The 23,881-nt window shown below is 46.5% G+C and overlaps 1 protein-coding gene across 1 annotated transcript in view; it reads left to right on the plus strand.

The window, feature by feature from the left end:
• The first annotated feature begins 753 nt into the window (after positions 1–753).
• Positions 754–23,881, plus strand: part of GPR149 (G protein-coupled receptor 149) — a 76,066-nt gene continuing 52,938 nt past the window's right edge. The window contains exons 1-4 of the mRNA XM_038745558.1: positions 754–1,587; positions 7,470–7,662; positions 12,480–12,952; positions 13,904–13,981. Coding sequence (XP_038601486.1) covers positions 754–1,587; positions 7,470–7,662; positions 12,480–12,952; positions 13,904–13,981 — 1,578 coding nt within the window. The remainder of the gene's footprint in view (positions 1,588–7,469; positions 7,663–12,479; positions 12,953–13,903; positions 13,982–23,881) is intronic.

Genomic DNA, 23,881 nt, shown 5'->3' on the forward strand with positions numbered 1-23,881 from the left:
TGGGAAGAGGGAAAGTGGGAGAAGGAGTGTAGGGCGGGGGACAGAGGGGGGAAGGGGCAGAGGGATAGGGGAGAGGGTGGTGGGGAAGGGGTGCAGAGAGATAGGGGAGGGGGTGGGGAAGGGGGAAGGGGGTAGGAGAGAGAGGGAGTGGGGGAGAAGTAAAGGGGTGGGGAAGAGGAAAAGGGAGAGGAGGTGCGGGAGAGGAAAAGGTGTGGGGGAGAAGGAAAGGGGGAGGGAGGAGGTGGGGAAGAGGTAGGGCTGGGAGAGAGGGAAAGGGGGAGGGGGTAGGAGAGAGGGGGTGGGAAAGAAGGAAAAGGGAGGTGGGAGAGAGGGAGAGGGGAGGTGGGAGAGAGGGAGAGGGGAGGTGGGAGAGAGGGAGAGGGGAGGTGGGAGAGAAGGAGAGGGGAGGTGGGAGAGAGGGAGAGGGGAGAGAAGGAGAGAGGGAGAGGGGAGAGAAGGAGAGAGGGAGAGGGGAGAGAAGGAGAGGGGAGAGAAGGAGAGAGGGAGAGGGGAGGTGGGAGAGAAGGAGAGAGGGAGAGGGGAGGTGAGGACTCCCTCCCGGACTTTGGCACTGTGCGGCAGCGGCGGCGGCGGCGGACGCCCAAAGCGGTCGGGGCCCGGGCCGCCGGGGTTTTCGCCAGCAAGTCCTGCTTCGATGAGCCGTCGCCCGTTGGAGGCGGCGGAGGAGGAGGAGGGCGAGGGGCAGGAGGCTGAGGAGGCGGAGGGCAGAGGGCCGGGCTTGGCGCGGGCGCGATGCGGGCGTCGGTCCTGAACGTGTCGCTGAACTGGACGGCGGCGCGTCCGGGCGGGTGGTCCGAGCCCGGGTCCGGGTCCGGGTCCGGGTCCGGGTCCGGGCCCCGGCTCAACGTGGCCCTGTTCGGCTGCACGCTGGTCCTGAGCCTGGGCGCGCTGGTGGGCGGCCTGTACCAGCTGGGCCGCCTGCGGCGGGGCCGGCGGCGCCCGACGGCCGTGGGCCTGCTGGTGGCCGCCTGGGCGGTGGCCGACCTGGTCGGGGCGGCGTCGGGGGGCATGTTCCTGGCCCTGCAGTGGGGCGGGCCCGGCGGCGGGGGGGCCCTGTGCCCGGCCGCCGCCCTGCTCTACCTGGTCCAGGGGCTGGCGAGCAGCCTGCAGGCGCCCGTGGTGGCGGGCTACCACCTGGGCCGCGGGCGGGGGCCCGGCGGGGGGCCGGCCTGGGCCCGGGCCGCCCTGGGGGCCGTGCCCGCCGTCTGGGGGCTCAGCCTGGCCCTCTGCCTGCCGCCGCTGGCCGGCTGGGGGGCCTTCGTGCCCACGCCCTGGGGCTGCCTGCTGGACCGCTCCAGCGGCCAGGCCCTGGTCCTGGTGGCCGCCTACGGGCTGGCCTTCGCCCTGCTCAGCGCCCTGGCCGTCCCGCTCACCCACCGGCTGCTCTGCTCCGACCAGGACCGGCCCGGGAGCCCCGGCCCCCTCCGGACGGGCACCGGCGCCCCGACGGGGCGGCCCGCGCTCCGGGGCCCCTCCGCCCACCGCCTCGCCGCCGTGGGCTTCGCCCAGAAGCGATTCTCGCTGATTCTGGCCTTGACCAAAGTCGTCCTCTGGCTCCCGATGATGGTAAAGATAACACCAACAACCCCCAAAACCCACCCGGAGGCAAGCGCGGTGGGCACGGACTCCCTCTCTTTATTGCTGCCTTGGCCTGAAGCGCTTAGTGCGGGGCTCAGCACACCGTAAGCTGCCTTGGCCCGAACGACGATGATGGTATTTGTGAAGCGCTTTTACGGATGAGGGAACTGAGGCACAGAGAAGTTGACTTGGCTTACTCTGTGCCAAGCGCTGTTCTAAACGCTGGGGCAGTTACAAGGGAATCAGGTTGTCCCATGTGGGGCTCACGGGCTTAATCCCCATTTTACAGATGAGGGAATTGAGGCGCATACAGAAGCTGAGTGACTTGCCCAAAGTGGCCTTAAGCTCTTAGTGCAGGGCTCAGCACACAGTAAGCTGCCTTGACCTTAACGTGGTGGGCACGGACTGCCTCTCTTTATTGCTGCCTTGGCCTGAAGCGCTTAGTGCAGGGCTCAGCACACCGTAAACTGCCTTGGCCTTAACGTGGTGGGCACGGACTCTGCCTCTCTTTATTGCTGCCTTGGCCTGAAGCGCTTAGTGCAGAGCTCAGCACACCGTAAACTACCTTGGCCTTAACGTGGTGGGCACGGACTCTGCCTCTCTTTATTGCTGCCTTGGCCTGAAGCGCTTAGTGCAGGGCTCAGCACACCGTAAACTGCCTTGGCCTTAACGTGGTGGGCACGGACTCTGCCTCTCTTTATTGCTGCCTTGGCCTGAAGCGCTTAGTGCAGGGCTCAGCACACCGTAAACTACCTTGGCCTTAACGTGGTGGGCACGGACTCTGCCTCTCTTTATTGCTGCCTTGGCCTGAAGCGCTTAGTGCAGGGCTCAGCACACCGTAAGCTGCCTTGGCCTTAACGTGGTGGGCACGGACTGCCTCCCTGCACACCGTAAGCTGCCTCGTCCTGAACGACGATGATGGTGTTTGTGAAGCGCTTTTACAGATGAGGGAACTGAGGCACAGAGAAGTTAAGTGACTTGGCTTACTCTGTGCCAAGCGCTGTTCTAAACGCTGGGGCAGTTACAAGGGAATCAAGTTGTCCCATGTGGGGCTCACGGGCTTAATCCCCATTTTACTGATGAGGGAACTGAGGCGCACACAGAAGCTAAGTGACTTGCCCAAAGTGGCCTTAAGCGCTTAGTGCAGGGCTCAGCACACAGTAAGCTGCCTTGACCTTAACGTGGTGGGCACGGACTGCTGCGTCTCTTTATTGCTGCCTTAGCCTGAAGCGCTTAGTGCAGGGCTCAGCACACCGTAAGCTGCCTTGGCCTTAACGTGGTGGGCACGGTCTACCTCTCTGCACACCGTAAGCTGCCTCGTCCTGAACGACAATGATGGTATTTGTGAAGCGCTTTTACAGATGAGGGAACTGAGGCATAGAGAAGTTAAGTGACTTGGCTTACTATGTGCCAAGTGCTGTTCTAAACGCTGGGGTAGTTACAAGGGAATCAGGTTGTCCCATATGGGGCTCACGGTCTTAATCCCCATATTACAGATGAGGGAACTGAGGCGCACACAGAAGCTAAGTGACTTGCCCAAAGTGGCCTTAAGCTCTTAGTGCAGGGCTCAGCACATAGTAAGCTGCCTTGACCTTAACGTGGTGGGCACGGACTGCTGCGTCTCTTTATTGCTGCCTTAGCCTGAAGCGCTTAGTGCAGGGCTCAGCACACCGTAAGCTGCCTTGGCCTTAACGTGGTGGGCACGGTCTACCTCTCTGCACACCGTAAGCTGCCTCGTCCTGAACGACAATGATGGTATTTGTGAAGCGCTTTTACAGATGAGGGAACTGAGGCATAGAGAAGTTAAGTGACTTGGCTTACTATGTGCCAAGCGCTGTTCTAAACGCTGGGGTAGTTACAAGGGAATCAGGTTGTCCCATATGGGGCTCACGGTCTTAATCCCCATATTACAGATGAGGGAACTGAGGCGCACACAGAAGCTAAGTGACTTGCCCAAAGTGGCCTTAAGCTCTTAGTGCAGGGCTCAGCACATAGTAAGCTGCCTTGACCTTAACGTGGTGGGCACGAACTGCCTCTCTTTATTGCTGCCTTAGCCTGAAGCGCTTAGTGCAGGGCTCAGCACACAGTACGCTGCCTTGGCCTTAACGTGGTGGGCACGGACTGCCTCTCTTTATTGCTGCCTTGGCCTGAAGCGCTTAGTGCAGGGCTCAGCACACCATAAACTGCCTTGGCCTTAATGTGGTGGACACGGACTACTTCTCTGCACACCATAAACTGCCTTGTCCTGAATGATGATGATGGTTTGTTAAGCGCTTACGATGTGCCAAGCACTGTTCTAAACGCTGGCATAGTTACAAGGTAATCAGGTTGTCCCATGTGGGGCTCACAGACTTAATCCCCATTTTACAGATGAGGGAACTGAGGCACAGAGAACTTAAGTGATTTGCCCAAAGTGGCCTTAAGCACTCAGCGCAGGGCTCAGCACACAGTAAGCTGACTTGACCTTAACGTGGTGGGCACGGACTGCTGCCTCTCTTTATTGCTGCCTTGGCCTGAACGTGGTGGGCACTGACTGCCTGTCTCTATTGCTGCCTTGGCCTGAAGCGCTTAGTGCAGGGCTCAGCACACCGTAAGCTGCCTTGGCCTTTACGTGGTGGGCACGGGCTGCCTCTCTGCACACCATAAGCTGCCTTATCCTGAATGATGATGATGGTATTTGTTGAGAGCCTACTATGTGCCAAGCATTGTTCTAAACTCTGGGGTTTACAAGGTAATTACAAGGTAATCAGGTTGTCCCATGTGGGGCTCACAGTCTTAATCCCCATTTTACAGATGAGGGAACTGAGGCACAGAGAAGTTAAGTGACTTGCCCAAAGTGACCTTAAGCGCTTAGTGCAGGGCTCAGCACACATTAAGCTGTGTTGACTTTAACGTGGTGGGCATGGACTGCCTCTCTTTATTGCTGCCTTGGCCTGAAGTGCTTAGTGCAGGGCTCAGCACACCGTAAACTGCCTTGGCCTTAACGTGGTGGGCACGGACTGCCTCTCTGCACACCGTAAGCTGCCTTGTCCTGAATGATGATGATGGTATTTGTTAAGCACTTACGATGTGCCAAGCACTGTTCTAAACGCTGGGGTAGTTACAAGGTAATCAGTTTGTCCCATGTGGGGCTCACAGTCTTAATCCCCATTTTACAGATGAGGGAACTGAGGAACACAGAAGTTTAGTGACTTGCCCAAAGTGGCCTTAAGTGCTTAGTGCAGTGCTCTGCACACAGTAAGCTGCCTTGTCCTGAAGCGCTTAGTGCAGTGCTCTGCACACAGTAAGATGCCTTGTCCTGAAGCGCTTAGTGCAGTGCTCTGCACACAGTAAGCTGCCTTGTCCTGAAGCGCTTAGTGCAGTGCTCTGCATACAGTAAGCTGCCTTGGCCTGAAACGCTTAGTGCAGGGCTCTGCACACAGTAAGCTGCCTTGTCCTGAATGATGATGATGGTATTTGTTAAGCGCTTACAACATGCCAAGCAATGTTCTAAGCGCTGGGTTAGATACAAGGTAATCAGGTTGCCCCATGTGGGGCTCACAGTCTTAATCCCCATTTTACAGATGAGGGAACTGAGGCACAGAGAAGTTAAGGAACTTGCCCAAAGTCACACAGTGCTTAGTGGAGTGCTCTGCACACACTAAGCGGCCTTGTCCTTAAGAGCTTAGTGCAGGGCTCTGCACACAGTAAGCTGCCTTGTCCTTAATGATGATGGTATTTGTTAAGCGCTTACTATTAAGCGTTTACTATGTGCCAAGCACTGTTCTAAGCATAAAATGATGGTATTTGTTAAGCGCTTACTATGTGTCAAGCAATGTTCTAAGCACTGGAGTAGATGCAAGGTAATCAGGTTATCCCACGTGGGACTCACAGTCTTAATCCCCATTTTACAGATGAGGGAACTGAGGCACAGAGAAGTTAAGGGACTTGCCCAAAGTCACACAGTGCTTAGGGCAGTGCTCTGCACACAGTAAGCCTCCTTGTCCGAAACGCTTGGTGCAGGGCTCTGCTCACAGTGAGCTGCCTTGTCCTTAATGATGATGATGATGGCATTTGTTAAGCGCTTACTATGTGCCAAGCACCGTTCTAAACAAGGTAATCAGGTTGTCCCATGTAGCTCACAGTCTTAATCCCCATTTTACAGATGGGGAACTAGTTAAGTGACTTGTCCAAAGTCACACAGCGCTTAGTGCAGTGCTCTGCACACAGTAAGCTGTCTTGTCCTGAAGCGCACAGTGCAATGCTCTGCACACAGTAAGCTGTCTTGTCCTGAAGTGCACAGTGCAGAGCTCTGCTCACAGTAAGCTGCCTTGTCATTCATTCATTAAGTGACTTGTCCAAAGTCATACAGCGCTTAGTGCAGTGCTCCGCACACAGTAAACTGCCTTGTCCTGAAGCACTTAGAGCAGGGCTCTGCACCCAGTAAGATGCCTTGTCCTAAATGATGATGATGGTATTTGTTAAGCGCTTACTATGTGCCAAGCACTGTTCTAAACACTGGGGTAGTTACAAGGTAATTAGGTTGTCCCACGTGGAGCTCACAGTCTTAATCCCCATTTTACAGATGAGGTAACTGAGGCACAGAGAGTTAAGTGACTTGCCCAAAGTCTCACAGCGCTCAGTGCAGTGTCTGCACACAGTAAGCGCTCAACACCTACGATTGAAGAAATGCAGGGAGCGAATAAAATAAGCAAGCTGCTTCTGGCTGGGAGAGGGGGAGAGGCAGGGTGGGGAGGAGAGGGAGAATGTCTGTCGACCCTGAGAGCCCGAGGGGGGCCAGTACAATACCGTGCCCCAGAGGGGTGGGATCCGCTCAGGCCTGGTGTCTCCCTTAGCCCAGAGAGGGGTTGCTGAGCCCGGGGCAGGGGTCACAGAGGAGGAGAAAATCTGGAGCTTATGGTGGTGGGGAGGGTGTCTGGGGAGCCCAAAGGAGAACGGAGAATCTGGAGGAAGGGAGATGCTTAAACAGCGTGGTTTAGTGGAAAGAACCCGAGCTTGGAAGTCAGAGGATGTGGGGGTCTAATCCCCACTCCACCACTTGTCTGCTGTGTGACCTTGAGCAAGCCACTTCACTTCTCTGGGCCTCAGTTACCTCCTCTGTAAAATGGGGGTGAAGACTGTGAGCCCCTTGTGGAACAACCCAGATATCTTGTATCAACCCCAGTACTTAGAACAGTGCTTCGTATATAGTAAGTGCTTAACAAATACCGTCATTATTATTGTTATTATTGTCCGTGGAGGAGCAAAGATGAGGATGACTTGTGGGAACAGGTTGCTGTGGGGCATTTAGGGAGCAGAGGGCCAACGGCCCTGTGGGGATGGGGGTGGGGGGCATTGGAGAGGGTTAGGAAGGGAGGAAAACACTAACCGTGAATTCGTATTTAAAATCGATCCTGGTTTCTCTTAAACCGGTCCACTCAGGTCTCCGCAGAGTGGCCAGACTGTTGCAAATCCACTCCAGAGAAAGGGATTTTTACTGTGTGGACTGGATTTATTTTGTTTCTCCCGCTTTCTCTCCCTCTCCTCTCCCTTTTGACTCTATCTAGCAGACTCCATGAGGGGAGGGAAACAGTAGCAGAGAAAAGTCCCCCTGTGTTTCGTGAGCTGTTTCCCTCTCCCTGCAGTGGCAGTGCCTTCAGCAGGCAGCGGCGGGGTCAGTTAGTGATGGCCTGGTCTGTCTCTAGGGTCCAGGGCTTAAGCCGAGGGTGTGCAGAGGAGAGAGGGTGGAACGATTTTCTATACTAATGTACTGTACTTTCCCAAGCGCTTAGTACCATGTTCTGCCCGCAGTTAGCACTCAATACATGCCGTTGTTTGATCGACTGAAAGTTTCATCTCCAAACCCGCTTCCCTCCCCGCCTCCCTTACAGATCCAGATATTAGTCCAGCACATCGGGGGCTATCAGACCTCTCCCTTCGAGATACTCAGTTTTCTGCTGACTCTGCTGGCTGCTACGGTCACACCCGTGTTTGTGCTGTCCGAACACTGGATCCACTTGCCATGTGGGTGCATCATTAATTGCAGGAGGAACGCCTACCCCGTGGCCTCGGAGGAAAGCAAAGGTGAGTCCTGTGGGAGCCAGGTGGTGGGGACGGGAGGCCTGACCTTAGGAAAGGGTCAAAAAAAGTCCCGCTCCACAAGGAAGAGGTTGGCCAACTAGCAGGGTAAGAGGACAAAGAGGGATGTAGATCCCAAGAGAAATGAAAGTACTAGATATTTTCTGCAAGAGTGTTTTTTTTTTCGCATCAGAAGACTGGGAGGCAAGGATTGGATGACCATTTCCAATAAGAAGCTAAGTTAAAGAGACTCATTCACATTCAACGCTCTGGATTGTCACAGATCTTCCATTCCCTTGCTCGAACACTTGGACACCCTCATCCCAGACCCTCACTCTGAAATCCATCTTTTAAAACCCTGAGGCTCAGACAAGTTAAGTGACCTACTCTAGCGACCTGCCTCACGCAGCAGATAATAATAATAATAATAATAATGGCATTTGTTAATAATAATAACAATGTTGGTATTTTCTAAGCACTTACAATGTGCAGAGCACTGTTCTAGGCACTGGGGAGGATACAAGGTGATCAGGTTGTCCCACGTGCGGCTCACAATCTTAATCCCCATTTTACAGATGAGGTAACTGAGGCACAGAGAAGTTGTCACACAGCTGACAAGCTGCTGAGCCGGAATTTGAACCCATGACCTCTGGCTCCCAAGCCCGTGCTCTTTCCACTGAGCCACGCTGCTTCTCAGATGGGAACAGAGCCCAAACTAGAAGGCTTCTGTTGACTCCCAATCCCGGACTTTTCCACCAGATCAGGTGGAAGTACCCGTGATTCAAATAGTAACCTTACCTGTAGGATGGAATCGATGAACTTTTTCAAACTGCCAGTTGAGCCCCAGGGTTACAGGCAGGCACCATCCTTGACTTAACCAGGCTTGCAACAGTTATCAGTCAATCAATGGTATTTATTGAGTGCCTACTATGTGCAGAGCACTGTACTAAGCACTTGGGAGAGGACAATACAACAGAATTAGCAGACACGTTCCCTGCCCATCATGAGCCTACAGTCTAATGAACAACAAGTTTTCTGCCACAGAGAGGATTGTGTTCATCTGGCTTGGTCCATCCACCCAGATAAGAGAAACATGTAGCTCGGCATAGGATTGGGCTGCCAGTTCATTCATTCAATCATATCTATTGAACGCTTCCTTTGTGCAGAGCACTGAACTAAGCACTTGGAAATCAAATGGGCTTACAGTCTAAGGTTTCTCCCATTATCCTAAGCAATACTTGAAATGATACTTCAGATCCAGCCCCAAGAGGCCAATGTTTGTCTTGGCTTTAGTTACTGAGGTAACACAAAATCAGTATTTTGAAACCCGGCTTCTGCTACATCCGGCCTGTTAAAGCAGGTGGCTCAAATGGACAAGATAGCAGATCAGTTACTGAGACTCTCTGCTTCCTTTCCTTTGAAGAACTGAGTCACAATTGCATGTGTCATCCCAGAGATAATTTTCCTTAACATTCCCCTATCTCCAAAGCAGTCCCATTGCTATCGAATCGCTATGGACTGGAGGAAATCTTTGGGGCTGGATGAACTCATCTCACAAGTTCATTTCATAAATGCAAATATAGGATTTTGCATCTCACTATTCTTGGAATTGGCTTGCTGTGTGACCTTGGGCAACTCACTTATGCCTCAGTTTCTACACTTGAAAAATGGGGATGCAATGCCTGTTCTCCCTCTTGCAATGAATGTGAGTCCCATGTGGGGCGTAGACTGTGTCTGACATGATCATCTTGTATCTAGCCCAACGTTTAGTACAGTTTCTGGCAAGTATATGTATATACTTATATATATATAAAATGAAATTTGTTACGCTCTTACTATGGGCAAAACACTGTTCAAAGCGCTGGGGGGATACAAGGTGATAAGGCTGTCCCACTTGGGGCTCACAGTCTTCATCCCCATTTTACAGATGAGGTAACTGAGGCTCAGAGAAATCAAGTGATTTGCCCAAGGTCACACAGCAGACATGTGGCGGGGCCGGGATTAGAACCCATGACCTCTGGCTTCCAAGCCCAGGCTCTTTCCACTGAGCCACACTGCTTCTCTAGTGCCTACCCACTCTATTGTACTGTACCCTCACAATCACTTAGTATGGTACTCTGCACACAGTAAGCGCTCAATAAATACCACCTAATGATTAATAGAGGAGATGAGGAGTTGGGCTTCTAATGTTCTGAGTTTACAGTGCCAGTGTGGGAGTCCTTTTTTCCTACCCCATCTTGACAGCTCATTCTAACCGCCGCCCCAGCCCTTACGGGAGGGCTTAGTAGTGAACATATACAAAAATCCACAACTGGTATTCACCCTAGGGACTGGCAAATGGGAAATTAATTCTTCATCAACAGAGGTCACCATTCCACTGCTTTTTTTCAACACTGCCTAGAAATGGAAATGCCACTTTAAAAAAAAATGAAAGCTTATATTTCCCTTACAAATATTTCCTTTAAATAAATACAGAGGGGTGGTAGTATCGACAAAAGCACTTTGTTTTAACTCGTATGGGAGACTCAAACAGAGCCCAGGGGCGTTACGAAGAACTTTGGATATTTCAAAGTCAGTAAGGACTGCCTCAGCTGTAAACTGCTGTTCGACTTTTCAGCAAGAAGCACGTGTGTGAATCTATACTTTTATCCTCATCCAATTGATTTTTGGGTCAATAGTTGTAACCGCTCTAAAGAATAAATAATGTCCCATAGTGAATGCATCACTTCTACCCAGTGTGTGGCAATATTAGGTTTAAAAAGAGGAAAGATTGCTATTTTTAAATATAGCCTGAGTTGTTGGCTCTTTTCATCAGTTTTTTTTTCCCTCATTGTCAAAATTGAGAAAACTCAATGTTGTCATTAAGTCTTTCACCAAATGATCTGTTGGTTATCTTGCTTTGTTCCTTAGTCTTCCCAAGGCCTGGGCTGGCAATGGATAAATCTTTAGAAGGTTTCCCTTTGGGCTCAGAGTTTCAGCCTGAGCTCAGATGAGATTCTCCCTCCCAGTCACAGTGGGTTTTGGAGATGCTTTCATGAGCTCTATAACCTTCTAACCCCTTCCTATAAGGAGAGTGCCTACAGTGTGCCAAAGAAACAATTCATTTCTGTTTACTGCTGTTCCCCATGTCCGATGCATATGTGTTTGGCAACATAGAGGCTGATATGAGACATAAGACCAAAACTCTAGCCTAACCTAAAATGAGTTATTTTTCTGCTGGGCACACTAAGGCTAATCTAGGATTCCCTAGATTTATGCCTGAATTTCATGTCCCCGTTTTGATATTTAGCCAAGTGTCACTCCAAATCCTATGCAAATATCCACAGCAAAAACATTCAGCTCATTCGAAGAATAGTCCAAATTTGGATCAACCAGCCAATATTTTATGTGAGGATGAAGAATATTATTTAATCAGAAAAGTGAATTTAGAAACCAATTTTAATACCCAATTAATCAATAAGAAATAATCAGTAGAGGCATTACTGTGCTATTGAAGCATCATACTTATATAGTTTATTTTTTTTACTCCAAGTCCAATGATAAAAATCTTTTTTTTTCTTATTTGCATCCCGGCACCAAACAACAACAAATGATTCTCATAAATTCCATTTTTTTCAGACGGTGTGTCTAATTTATAAATTTTGACTTCTGGGAACATTTCTGTAATAGAGCCTAGTATATGGGAGGCACAAGGGTATATTATAACATGAATCATATTTTGGGCATTTCATTCCTGTACAGACTTTATCAATTTCATGGGTTCTTTCCTTCCTCCAAGGATTTATTGTTGTTGTTCATAATGTTAAAAAAAGACTTCCTTCAATGTGTAACTTTTCACCATGTTTCCAAAACAAGGAAAGGGAGTAGTAAACAGTAATACTGAACAATTCTGTTTCCTACCTTGACACTGTAAATTTACATTTGTGAACTAAGAAGTGTCAGTGCTTTAATTCTTAAAAAGTAAAGGCTTTTCTTTTTTCCTATTCTCCCCCATTTTTCCTCCGCTGTACCAGCTCAGAACACGTTTTTGCAGCTATTTTTCCACATAGCCACTAAATAAAACAACTAGATCTTTCAGCACTTAGTAGAGGAATTCAACAAATATTGTTGAGCTTGATCACCATAAACAACATTTATTGAGTGCATAGTGTGTGCACAGCACTTTATTAGGTTTAAGAGAACATTGAGAAGTGCAAATGGCACAGTCCCTGCCCTCAAAGAGCTGACACATTTAAGACTGAGATAGATGAAGATTCAAGATTCCACTTGCTTTTAGCCCAGCCCGAGAAAATGCGGGTGATTGTAATAGACGCAAAGGATGGCATTTAGTGTCTTGAAAATATGTTCAATAAACTCTTCAGGCTACAGAAAATTTGACTGGGCCTGAGATTTATCAACAACTTACAAATTTGCCAATACCTTAGAAACAAGGTGTCTCTTGTAAGTGAATACCAGTAACTTCTTTGCTCTGGGTTTTGTTTTCAATTTGTATTAAAATTCTTACCTGTTCATAGCTTGGTTTCTTTATCCTGAGGATCAATCAATCAATCAATTGTATTTATTAAGTACTTTCTGCATGCAGAGCACTGTACTAAGCGCTTGGGAAAGTACAGTATAACAGTTGGTAGACACGTTCCCCGATCCCTGTTCAATTGCACGTCTCATTTCAAAATACAGTGCCAAGTATTTTTTGTTTGTTTGTAGTGGTCAAACTAAGTGTTAAAGTGCTTCCCAAATTTTCCTCGCCACTTACATCCGGCTCTTAGTTGTTGAATGTATCAACTGTGGAAAACATGTTTCTTTTTTTTTCCCTCTCTGCTTAGCCAAAAGAAGAGGTTTTAAATTCAGTTTATCATTTCAACAAGGTTATGGGATTTACAAGATAGCCCACGACAATCTCCGTGACGAGGATGAAAACTCTGTTTCATATCACAACCTGATCAGCTGTGAGAGTGAAACCCCCAGAGAGACTCTGAAAGACAGCAGCAAGCTCTTCCAAGCTCAGCCCGAGGAGGTCAGGACCACATTGGTCCAGGACAGCTCCATCCTAAAGGACACGGACAGGGGCACCACAACTAGCAGTTCCGACACTAAGCAAGACACGGACGAAGACAAGGCCGCAGAAGGGGTATTGACAGACAAGACCAGAACATTTAGAAGGGAAGAGTCCAGCAATTTTGAAAAGACCACCAGTTTGGAAGGGCCGGAGAGGAGGCTTTCTCATGAAGAGAGTCGCAAGCCTGAACTTTCAGACTGGGAATGGTGCAGGAGCAAATCTGAAAGGACACCCCGCCAGGTACAGTAGAAGTTGCTCTTCCCGTGAAATCAAGGGTGAGGACCTAACCCCGGATGTATAGAACTGATATTAATTACTTAACACTGACTCCACAAACAGTCACTTGGTTCTTTCTCCAATCCTCCCCAACCCCACGTTTCTCCCCATCTTTTCCAGATATTTTTGATCATCTTTAATACATTTTTTCCATTGCATCATCAGCTCATGAAAATGCATCCCCAAGCCTTCTAAACACCAGACATGTGTGGTTCTTCCCCTCCCCTTCCACCCCAACCTTAGAAGGTACTGGGAAGGTCTAGAAGTAAAATTGTTCGGCGAAAAGTGAATTGTTGTGGGTGTTTTACTTTTTCTCCTCAGAACAATCAGCTAATAGTAACCTAAACTGGTTGTTTTCCTTTTTTGAATTGCTACTTTCTCAATTAGAACCATTTTTTCCCCACCATGTGATTTTAGAACAACCGTATAAGTCAAATTTTAAAAACACAGATTCTACTTAGACGGTCTTTAGCTTTTGTAATATTACTCCCTAGAGTTATTCTACTGGGAAGAATACATTTTCTGCCCATAAAAAATTTACATAGGGCAAGAGCCCAAATTTGACTCTAAGCATCCACAATTATGCAGGTTCAGATGATCTGTTGTTGATTCTTGTTTCTCTTAAACTGAAATTGATTCCTGACTCTAGCTGAATACTTAAATGAAATAATTGCCATTACAGAAGATTATTTAATCCTGTCAGCTTCCCACTAGCACTGTCTTCTGGAAAACAAATTGAATAATAAATGTGAGCATTCAAGTTATACTGTAAAAGACAAGTATGCTTCTTGGGTAAAATCACTTGAGATACTCAGACAAAAAGCAACTGAGAATCCATTATGATTGCCCAGTATTTGACCAAGAGCACACAATATAAAAAAAAAATGTAAAATGCTTGTGGTCTCTTCATCCAAGGAAACCAAAGATCCTACTGCAAGTTTATTACAGACATATTTGCCTTTCTCTATGGATATGAAGAGCTTCCAGGATCTTGTAAGTATTTCTTCCTCCTAAAAACTATTGAGAATTGATTCCGAGAATGGTGTGGATTGGAAAAAGAGGAATTTTGACCCAATTACTTTAATCAGGGTACAATATGACCCTCTCTCCAGTATTGAATTTATAGGTTGTCTAGTTTGATCCTCTAGACTCCAAGCTCACAGTGGGCAGGGAATGTGTCTGCTTTATTGTATTCTCCGAGAGCTTTGTAAAGTGATGTGCGCAAAGGAAGCGCTCAATAAATGTGATTGTTTGATGGATCTTTCATTCATTCATTCAGTTGCATTTATTGAGCGCTTACTGTGTGCATAGCGGTGTACTAAGCGCTTGGGAAGTACAAGTCGGCAACATATAGAGACGGTCCCTACCCAACAACGGGCTCACAGTGTAGAAGAGGGGAAGATGGTACTTGTTAAGTGCTTACTATGTGCCAAGCACGTAGTGCCCCTTTTTGATAGGGGTAGGAGTTTAACACATCAACTCTGACGTCTCTGACGTGCCAACATGCAGCACCCTGTCCACCTGGGCCAGCGGTCATTTGCCTTTACCTGAAGAATTGGGATTGGGACATTTTCCGAGTCCTCTTCCAGCTCTGTCTGTGGAAGTTACTCCCCGAGGCCTGGTTTACATGTGGGGTTTAGAGCGGGCTGAACATGCAGTCCTGGACATATGCAAAAATTTGTCCTGAAGGTAGTTAAATCTGCGGAAGTTGAAGCTCAGGGGATTTCATTGTGAACTAATTAGGAACATTTCATGTTGTATATGGGTGGCCCTTGTCATTCCCTGCACTTACTGTAATGAAGCAAAGTCCAATTATCTAAACATTCACTTTTGGTTAACTCCTGGGAATCGCCACGATTTGAAGTTTATGTGGGAGAGCCAAATTCATCTCATTAACTGTGTTAGTTTGAAAGGAGCAAATTTTATGCTTTTTACCATTAACATCATAAAATTATGATTGTGTTTACCAGTCTAAATTCAGTTTGAAATTTCGGTGGGAGTTTGTCAGACAACTCCCCAACCTACAGGCCGCAGCGTCATTAAACACATTATACATTAGAACAGGATATTTTGTAGCTATTCAGCTACCATTGCCTGTGATGTGTTTAAATTGGGGCTGGTGATTTGGGGCCTTGTATATTTAAATAACCTAACTCTAATTTTAGTGTGTATTGGAGCAACCACATTAGCTGCATCAGATTCCTAGGATTATTCTGAGGGCTTAAGAAATAAAATGAAAGGGAGAATATCTCTGAAATGCCTCAAGAGAAAGGGGTGATAACTGTTCAATAAATATCGTCATGCTGGGTAAACAATAAGCCTGCTAATGTTTGATTCCCACAACAATGGCAAAGCTTCCAGGAAATCTTTGTGGCTTGGATTCTTTCTGATAAAACATTAGTTTATGATCTGGCTCTTCCACCTCCTTCTGTCATTGGTTCCCCTCACAAGCAAAATCTGCTAGGTGGACAAATCTGTCTGTTGAGTACTCTGCGCCAATGATGTGGGAGGCAGGAAAGGGTGGGAGGGGGAAACAGTTTGGAAGTACCCAAGAGGGTGTCTGAGCCAAGCCACTCCTGCTTGGGCCACAGTAACACAGTTTGGGAGTAACCTAGGAGCACTTTCCAAAATGAAACCAACCAAACAATTGTAGTTATTGAGCATTTGATATGTGCAGAGCTGAATACTAAGTGCTTGGGAGAGTACAATATAACAGAGCTGGTAAAGGTGTTCCCTGCCCACAAGGAGCTTACAGTCTAGAGGGGAGCTTTCATGAAGAAACTCTGGGAAAAAGTGCTATTTATTTAATGAAACGCGTAAAGTGCTTACTATACACCAGGCATTGTACCCAACTCTGCAACAGGTTTCCAGGCCTTTTAAGTCACCACCCATGTTAGCTTTGAGTTTTAACTAGAAGGGAAATTGGGAAATACAATGTGAGAATTAAAATGCTCAGTTTCCTCCAAGTACCACTCTACTTGGCCCAGTAAGCTGAGGCCCAGAGAAGTGGAGTGACGCCCCAAGGTCACACAGTAAACAATTGGCAGAGTCAATATTAGAACCCAGGTCCTTCCGACCTCCAGGCCTGTGTTTTATGCACTAGGCCATGGTCCTGTCAGACTCTGCTTCCGAGGTCTCCTGACGGCCAATCCTGCTTCCTTTCCATAGCTAAAGCAGAAACTTTGGTCGGTGGGGAAGCAAGATGGTGGGTTTGGGGTGGGGGGTAGGGGGGGGGAGAGCAGAGAGAGAGAGCAGTTTGGATGTACCTGGGCCAAGTTTTGCTTACTGCCACTTGTCCTGGGCCAGATATGGAGAGGGGGAGATGAGCCGATCTGGAACCCGAGGATTAAGGGGCCCTACGGAGGCTCCTCTAGAGAAGAATAATAAATTCCCTGGAAAATGCTAAGTGCACTGCCCCAAACACCTGACCAGGATTGTATTTATTGATCATTCACTTCATGCAGAGCACTATGTAAAGTGCTTGGGAGAGAACAATATAATAGGGATGTGAAGGATGTCCCATCCTGATTCCTCCCCCTTACCCCACCCCCTCTTCACTAGCAGTACCAAAACTGAGCCTTAGAACAATTAAGAAAGGAAACGAGGAGCTTAGAATCCCCTCTAGACTGTAAGCTTATTTTATGTCTACCAACTCTGTTATACTGTACTCTCCTAAGGACTTTCTATGGGGCTCTGCAAACAGTAAGCACTCAATAAATATAATTGATGGCTTTGGTAAACCACCCTGCAATCGGTTAATCTTGGAAGAACTCACCAAGCAAGAGGATCTCTGTCCATAAAGCCAGATTTGTCTCATGGCATTTTACACCTTTGGTTTGGTGGACAAACTATATGCTATAGTAGCTGCTGCTTTTCGAGAGCAAGAAAAAGAACACTGTGCTATCATTCGCCCAGTGCGTGCCCTGAAATTGAATGTGTCAGCTGTCTGTCCATTGCAGAAAAAACCTCAAAATCTTCAACTCTGCAACACGGTTTCCAGGCCTTTTAAGTCGTCGCCTGTGTTAGCTTTGAGTTTTGACTAGAAGGGAAATTGGGAAATACAAGGTGAGAAATAAAGTGCTCAGTTTCCTCCAAGTATCACGTGGCTGTGAGACAGAGGGTGATTTTTACGAAACCCATCTCAATCCCATGGGAGCACGGGATGTTGAACTGGATAGACTCTTCTTCTTCTTCAGAATCTCTTCACCCAACTACATCCCAGGGTGAATTACCAAGAGCCATGCAGCGTGAGTTTGCAGGGCATTGTTCCTGTTTTCTTCTTCTGCTGGCATATACAGGACTAAAAAGGACCATGGTGGCCCATCCCTATCCCAATCGCATCCCTCTTCTAGAGACATGCAGCTACCCGTGACAGGGGAGCATGTAAAAGGATCTGTGAAGAACTCTTGGGAATCTTCCTTATCTCTCCTGCAAGCAGGGGCTGAATAAAATACTGGGCTCAGCTATCTCACTTTGTGGTCCATTTAAATGTGATTTTGACAGGATCTTCCCCCTCGGGCCCAAAGCCCTACCTCAGATATTGTGGTTCTTCTAATCAATACCTTTCCATGTTTTTCCTTTAATCCAGCTTGTCTGTATTAACTGTTTTACACGAGTCCAGAATTAGGAGAAGCAGTGTGGCTTACTGGCAAGACCCCGGGCTTGGGAGTCCGAGGTCGTGGGTTCTAATCCCGGCTCCGCCACTTGTCAGCTGTGTGACTTTGGGCAAGTCACTTCACTTCTCTGTGCCTCAGTTCCCTTGTCTGTAAAATGGTGATTAAGACTGTGAGCCCCACGTGGGACAATCTGATAACCTTGTATCTAACCCAGAGCTTAGAACAGTGCTCGGCCCATAGTAAGCGCTTAACAAAGAACATTAAAAAAAATATAATAATTGAGGTGTTTTTTAAGCACTCATAATGTGCCAGACGTGATGCTAAGTGCTAGAGTAGATAGCATACAATCAGGTGGGCACAGGCCATGTCCCACGTGGGGCTCCGATTTTATCATTACTTTGGATCTGACACCTACTACCATTTATCATTGCATTGCGTCTGACGCTGACTAGCTGGGGAGCACACCAGAGTTTGGTTTATTTGTTCGTTTTTTTATGTGAAGTCTAAAGCATTAGTTCCATTTCCAGAGAAGAAACATTTTGATGACTGATGGATTGTCTCTTCCCCACATGTTCCAAAAGCCCATTGAGAATACAAACATTTTACCATTGATTCCAGGATATTTTTTGGCATTCATGACACTTGCTACATTCATGTGGCTTGCTGATGAAATGGGTGTTTCCCCCTTTATCCTCTCCTCCTCCCCTCCCCATTGCCCCCCACCCGCCCTATCCTCTTCCCCTCCCCACAGCATTTGTACAAATGTGGTAGTATGGCCGAGTGGTCTAAGGCACTGGATTAAGGCTACAGTCTTTTTGGAGGCGTGGGTTCGAATTCCACCACTGCCAATTGGTTCCAGCGCTTAGAACAGTGCTTTGCACATAGTAAGCGCTTAATAAATGCCATTATTATTATTATTATATATTTGTACATATTTATTGCTCTATTTTATTTGTACACATTCACTACTATATTCATTTTATCAATTACATGTATATAGCTATAATTTTATTTATTCTGATGGTATTGACACCTGTCTATTTGTTTTGTTTTGTTTTCTGTCTCCCTCTTCTAGACTGTGAGCCCATTGTTGGGTAGGGAATGTCTCTATACGTTGCCGATTTGTACTTCCCAAGCACTCAGTACAGTGCTCTGCACACAGTAAGCGCTCATTAAATGCGATTGAATGAATGAATGGATAGCAATCACTCGTATTTGAGCACTTACTGTGTGCACTGTTCTTCATGCTTGGCAGAGTGCAGTATAACCAAGTTGGTAGACAATATCCCTGCCCACAAGGAACTTTCAATCTAGAGGGGGGTTAGATTCAATATTTTGTGCAGTTGCCCAGTCTGTCCTGATTGTTCACCAGATTTCCCCAGCCCATAGTTCATTCAATCCTATTTATTGAGTGCTTACTGTGTGCAGAGCACTGTACTAAGCGCTTGGGAAGTACAAGTTGGTAACATATAGAGACAGTCCCTACCCAACAACGGGCTCACAGTCTAGAAGGGGGAGACAGACAACAAAACGAAACATGTGGACAGGTGTCAAGTCATCAGAATAAATAGGAGTAAAGCTAGATGCACATCATTAACAAAATAGATGGAATAGTAAATATGTACAAGTAAAATAAATAGAGTAATAAATCCGTACAAACGTATATACAGGTGCTGTGGGGAGGGGAAGGAGGTAGGGTGGGGGGGGACGGGGAGGGGGAGAGGAAAGAGGGGGCTCAGTCTGGGAAGGCCTCCTGGAGGAGGTGAGCTCTCAGTAGGGCTCATAGTGCGAGTCAAACACCTATGCAATTATCTCACAGTTCCTACTGCTGGTCACAGGAGGACTGGGTCTGAGAATGTGGGTGGCTCTGCATAATCCATCCCCAATACTGGAAAAACAACTCAAGCTCATGCCCTGCTGACAGTAGTGGGATATCCCTTTCCCTTTGTCTTGTCTTTTGTGTCGAGTTGTTTCTGACCCATAGCGACCGATGGGCACATCTCTACCAAAACACCCCACCTCCATCTGCAATTGTTCTCGTTGTGGATCCATAGAGTTTTCTTGGTAAAAATATGGAAGCGGTTTACCGTTGCCTTCTTCTGCACAGCAAACTTGAGTCTGCACCCTTGACTCTCTCCCCTGCCGCTGCTGCCCAGCACAGGTGAGTTTTGACTTGTAGCAGATTGGCTTCCACTCGCTAGCCACTGGCCAAGCTACGAATGGAATGAGTAGGCCTCTGCTTGACTCTCCCTCCCATAGAGAAGCAGCGTGGCTTAGTGGAAAAGATCCCGGGCTTTGGAGTCAGAGGTCATGGGTTCAAATCCCAGCTCCGCCAATTGTCAGCTGTGTGACTTTGGGCAAGTCATTTAACTTCTCTGTGCCTCAATTACCTCATCTGTAAAATGGGGATTAAGACTGTGAGCCCCCCGTGGGATAACCTGATCACCTTGTAACCTTCCCAGCTCTTGGAACAGTGCTTTGCACATAGTAAGTGCTTAATAAATGCCATCATCATTATTATTATTGTTATTATAACCAAGACTGGTAGAGTACTGGAAACTCTCCAGATGTAATCCTGAGAGGGGCCCCTTCCCTTACCCCTAAGTAAAAGTCCTGTGCAAGTAGGTGATTCAAGAGATCCATCATCCAATTTCTAATGGACAATCTTTAGGCTGTAAGCTCCTTGTGGGTACAAAACATGTCTACCAACTCTGTTCTATTGTACAAGAGTACAAGTGCTTAGTGCGGTATTCTGCACACAATAAGTGCTCAATAAATACCATTGATTTATTTATTTATTAATTGACTGAGGTGGTCCAAAAATACTCAAAATGGTACGTGTTTACTTCCCCTCCTCCCCCTCTCCATCCCGCCCGCCTTACCTCCTTCCCTTCCCCACAGCACCTGTATATATGTATATATGTTTGTACGTATTTATTACTCTATTTATTTTACTTGTACATATCTATTCTATTTATTTTATTTTGTTAATATGTTTTGTTTTGTTCTCTGTCTCCCCCTTCTAGCCTGTGAGCCCACTGTTGGGTAGGGAAACCGTCTCTATATGTTGCCAACTTGTACTTCCCAAGCGCTTAGTACAGTGCTCTGCACATAGTAAGCGCTCAATAAATACGATTGATGATGATGTAAGCACTCAATAAATACAATTGATTGATTGATCGATTGATTCATGATCCATGTCCAAAGGTGTAGTTCAGTCATCTTCAAAATATAACTAGGTCTGGTGTTAGAACAAAGAAAAGGGTTAGCATTAAAGGCAGATCTAGAGATAGGGAAGTAGTCAAGTCCAACTAAGGTTAGAATCAATGTTTGGATTTATGGATTGATGTGTAATGCCTCATAGTGTTGATCTGGTATTTCCAATCCATTAATGTTAACCTTTGACAGTGGTTTGAATTTTGATGATTTGTTGCAGCATTTTCTCATGCAACAAAAGCCCATGACAAATGGATCGGTAGTGGACAGATCTAAGGAAAGGTTGAAAACTTTTTTAGAATCCATAACCTTTTCATTAACCTTCCCAATAATTCCCTCATTACACATATAGAACCTGGGGAGTCGAGACCTGAACTTGGCCCCAGTTTGTCAGTGTAGAATACGAAGGTACTAATCGGGTGAGTTGATTCAGAGGAGGTGAAATTAGCATCTTCACCCATTCTTTCTTATTGGCCTGGGATTAGCAGGACTGACAATCAATCAAACATATTTATTGAGCACGTACTGTGTGCAGAGCACTGTACTAAGCGCTTTGGAGAGTACAGAATAAGCAGAGTTAGTAGACATGTTCCCCATCCAGGTATAAAGGGAGTTCTGTTCTGTTTTGATCCTAGTGCCAGTCTGTCTAGGTGTTGGGAATTGTCCTCAGACTCTGTGGGGCAGCAATGTACTTCAAAGGACAGGATTAGTGGGTGGATAACCTCACAGTGCTCTTAGTCAATCAGGAAGTAATGTTGACATCATGATTCATGGATATATTGCTCTTGATTAACACTAGTGAGATTTGCTCAGAGGTGATTTGGACCAAAAAAATGGTCATTTCCTCCAAAATGTACAAAAGTACAATGGGACATTTTGAAATTGTTTCCAAATCAGTGCAGCTTGGAAATCCTGAAGTACCTTGTGGACTACATTGTTTTCCAACGTTTCATAAGAGCTGTCATTAGAGGGCTTTACAGTACATCCACTGATATGATGTTCTTTTTGGCAACAAGGCTATTTCATTTTAGTCCTGGAATGCTTACAGCACTCTCTTACTTCCAGTAGTTACTGCAAAATTTACTTTGCTTAAGTGCTTCCCTTTTCTTCCCCTACAGTGTGGCCTAAGGGAAAAAACACTGGCCTGGGATTCAGACGGACCTGGGTTCTAATCAAGGGTCTGCCACATGTTCGCTGACTGACCTTGGAGAAGTCACTTAACTTCTCTGTGCCTCAGTTACCCCGTCTATAAAATAAGGATTAAATCTTACTCCCTCTAATTTAGACTGTGAACTCTATGAGGGACAGGGACTGTGGCCAACCTGATTAACTTGTATCTACCCCAGCGCTTATAACAATGCTTTGCCTAGATTAAGTGCTTGACAAATACCAGAATTAACATCACTATTACTATTATTTCAATTTAGCTGAGCTGATGATGGAAGATCTGCTAACACAAGGTGGCTATCACTGTTTCTATATATACGTATATTCACAAAACCTTTAATTCAAAATCTTTCATCTGGGATATAGATTTACATTGCTATTTGAGTAAACAACTATATTTTATTACTGCTTTTAATATATTTGATTGCTTTGGTCAGTTTTTTGGATCTTGGAAATGCATTAATGTTTTTACATTATTTTTTATGGGAAACAAGGCTTCATTGAGTTCATGGAACATATTAAAGTTGCTAGTACTGCATGCCTCTAGAACTCTGCTAAGTGAAGTATAGCAGTAGGGACCGTCTCTCTAAGTTGCCAACTTGGACTTCCCAAGCGCTTAGTACAGTGCTCTGCACACAGTGGGCACTCAATAGGTACGATTGAATGAATGAATGAATATTCTATTTATTTTATTTTGTTAATATGTCTTGTTTTGTTGTCTGTCTCCCCCTTCTAGACTGTGAGCCTGCTGTTGCATAGGGACCGTCTCTCTATGTTGCCAACTTGTACTTCCCAAGCGCTTAGTACAGTGCTCTGCACACAGTAAGCACTCAATAAATGTGATTGAATGAATGAATGATTGAGGTCCCTCCTGGAAATCAGCCAATTTATTATTTTATAAAGGATGCCGGGAAAACAAACATGTGGGCAGTAAATATTGTTCCAATAGGATGCTTATTCCTCTTCAGCATTGACTTCTACAGTTAGGTCTTCAATAACAAGAAAAAATTCACCGGGCCCCCTTCCACCTTCTGACAAAGGACAGCAGATTTTCACATCTTTTTCATGTCACATTTTTCATTTCTCTTCTCGTCCCCACCTGAGTTTCCCATAAGTAACCGTGTGGTCCCATCCTGTATTGGATGGATCCCAGGATGCAATAATAATAATAATAATAATGATGGCATTTATTAAGCACTTACTATGTGCAAAGCACTGTTCTATGCTCTGGGGAGGGATACAAGGTGATCAGGTTGTTCCACGGGGGACTCACAGTCAAATGATAATGGCATTTATTAAGCACTTACTATGTGCAAAGCACTGTTCTAAGTGCTGGGGAGGTTACAAAGTGATCAGGTTGTCCCACAGGGGGCTCACAGTCTTAATCCCCATTTTACAGATGAGGGAACTGAGGGCCAGAGAAGTGAAGTGACTTGCCCAAAGTCACACAGCTGACAATTGACGGAGCGAGATTTGACCCCATGGCCTCTGACTGCAAAGCCCGTGCTCTTTTCCACTGAGCCATGCTGCTCCTTCTCCTCCTCTTCCTCCTGTTCCTTCTAGTACTACTACTAATAATAGTATTTGCTAAATGGTTACTGTGTGTCAAGTACAATGAATGGCTCAAAATAAGCACTTAACAAATATCACAATTACTAATACTATTATTATTATTATTATTATTATTACTATCATTATCATTATTATTCCTACTACTTTTATTAAGGCCTGGGATAAATACAATGCAATCAAAGCAGATACACTCCCTGCCCGATTTGGGCTCATGGTCTAAGGGGAGGGGAGAACAGGTACTTCTTAGAGACGAGGGAACTGAGGCATAGAGAAGTTAATTGACTTGTCCAAGATCACAAAATAGGCAATTTATTGGGCCGGG

The sequence above is a fragment of the Tachyglossus aculeatus genome, chromosome 1 (genome assembly GCF_015852505.1).
Source record: "Tachyglossus aculeatus isolate mTacAcu1 chromosome 1, mTacAcu1.pri, whole genome shotgun sequence".
In the NCBI taxonomy this organism is placed as follows: domain Eukaryota; kingdom Metazoa; phylum Chordata; class Mammalia; order Monotremata; family Tachyglossidae; genus Tachyglossus; species Tachyglossus aculeatus.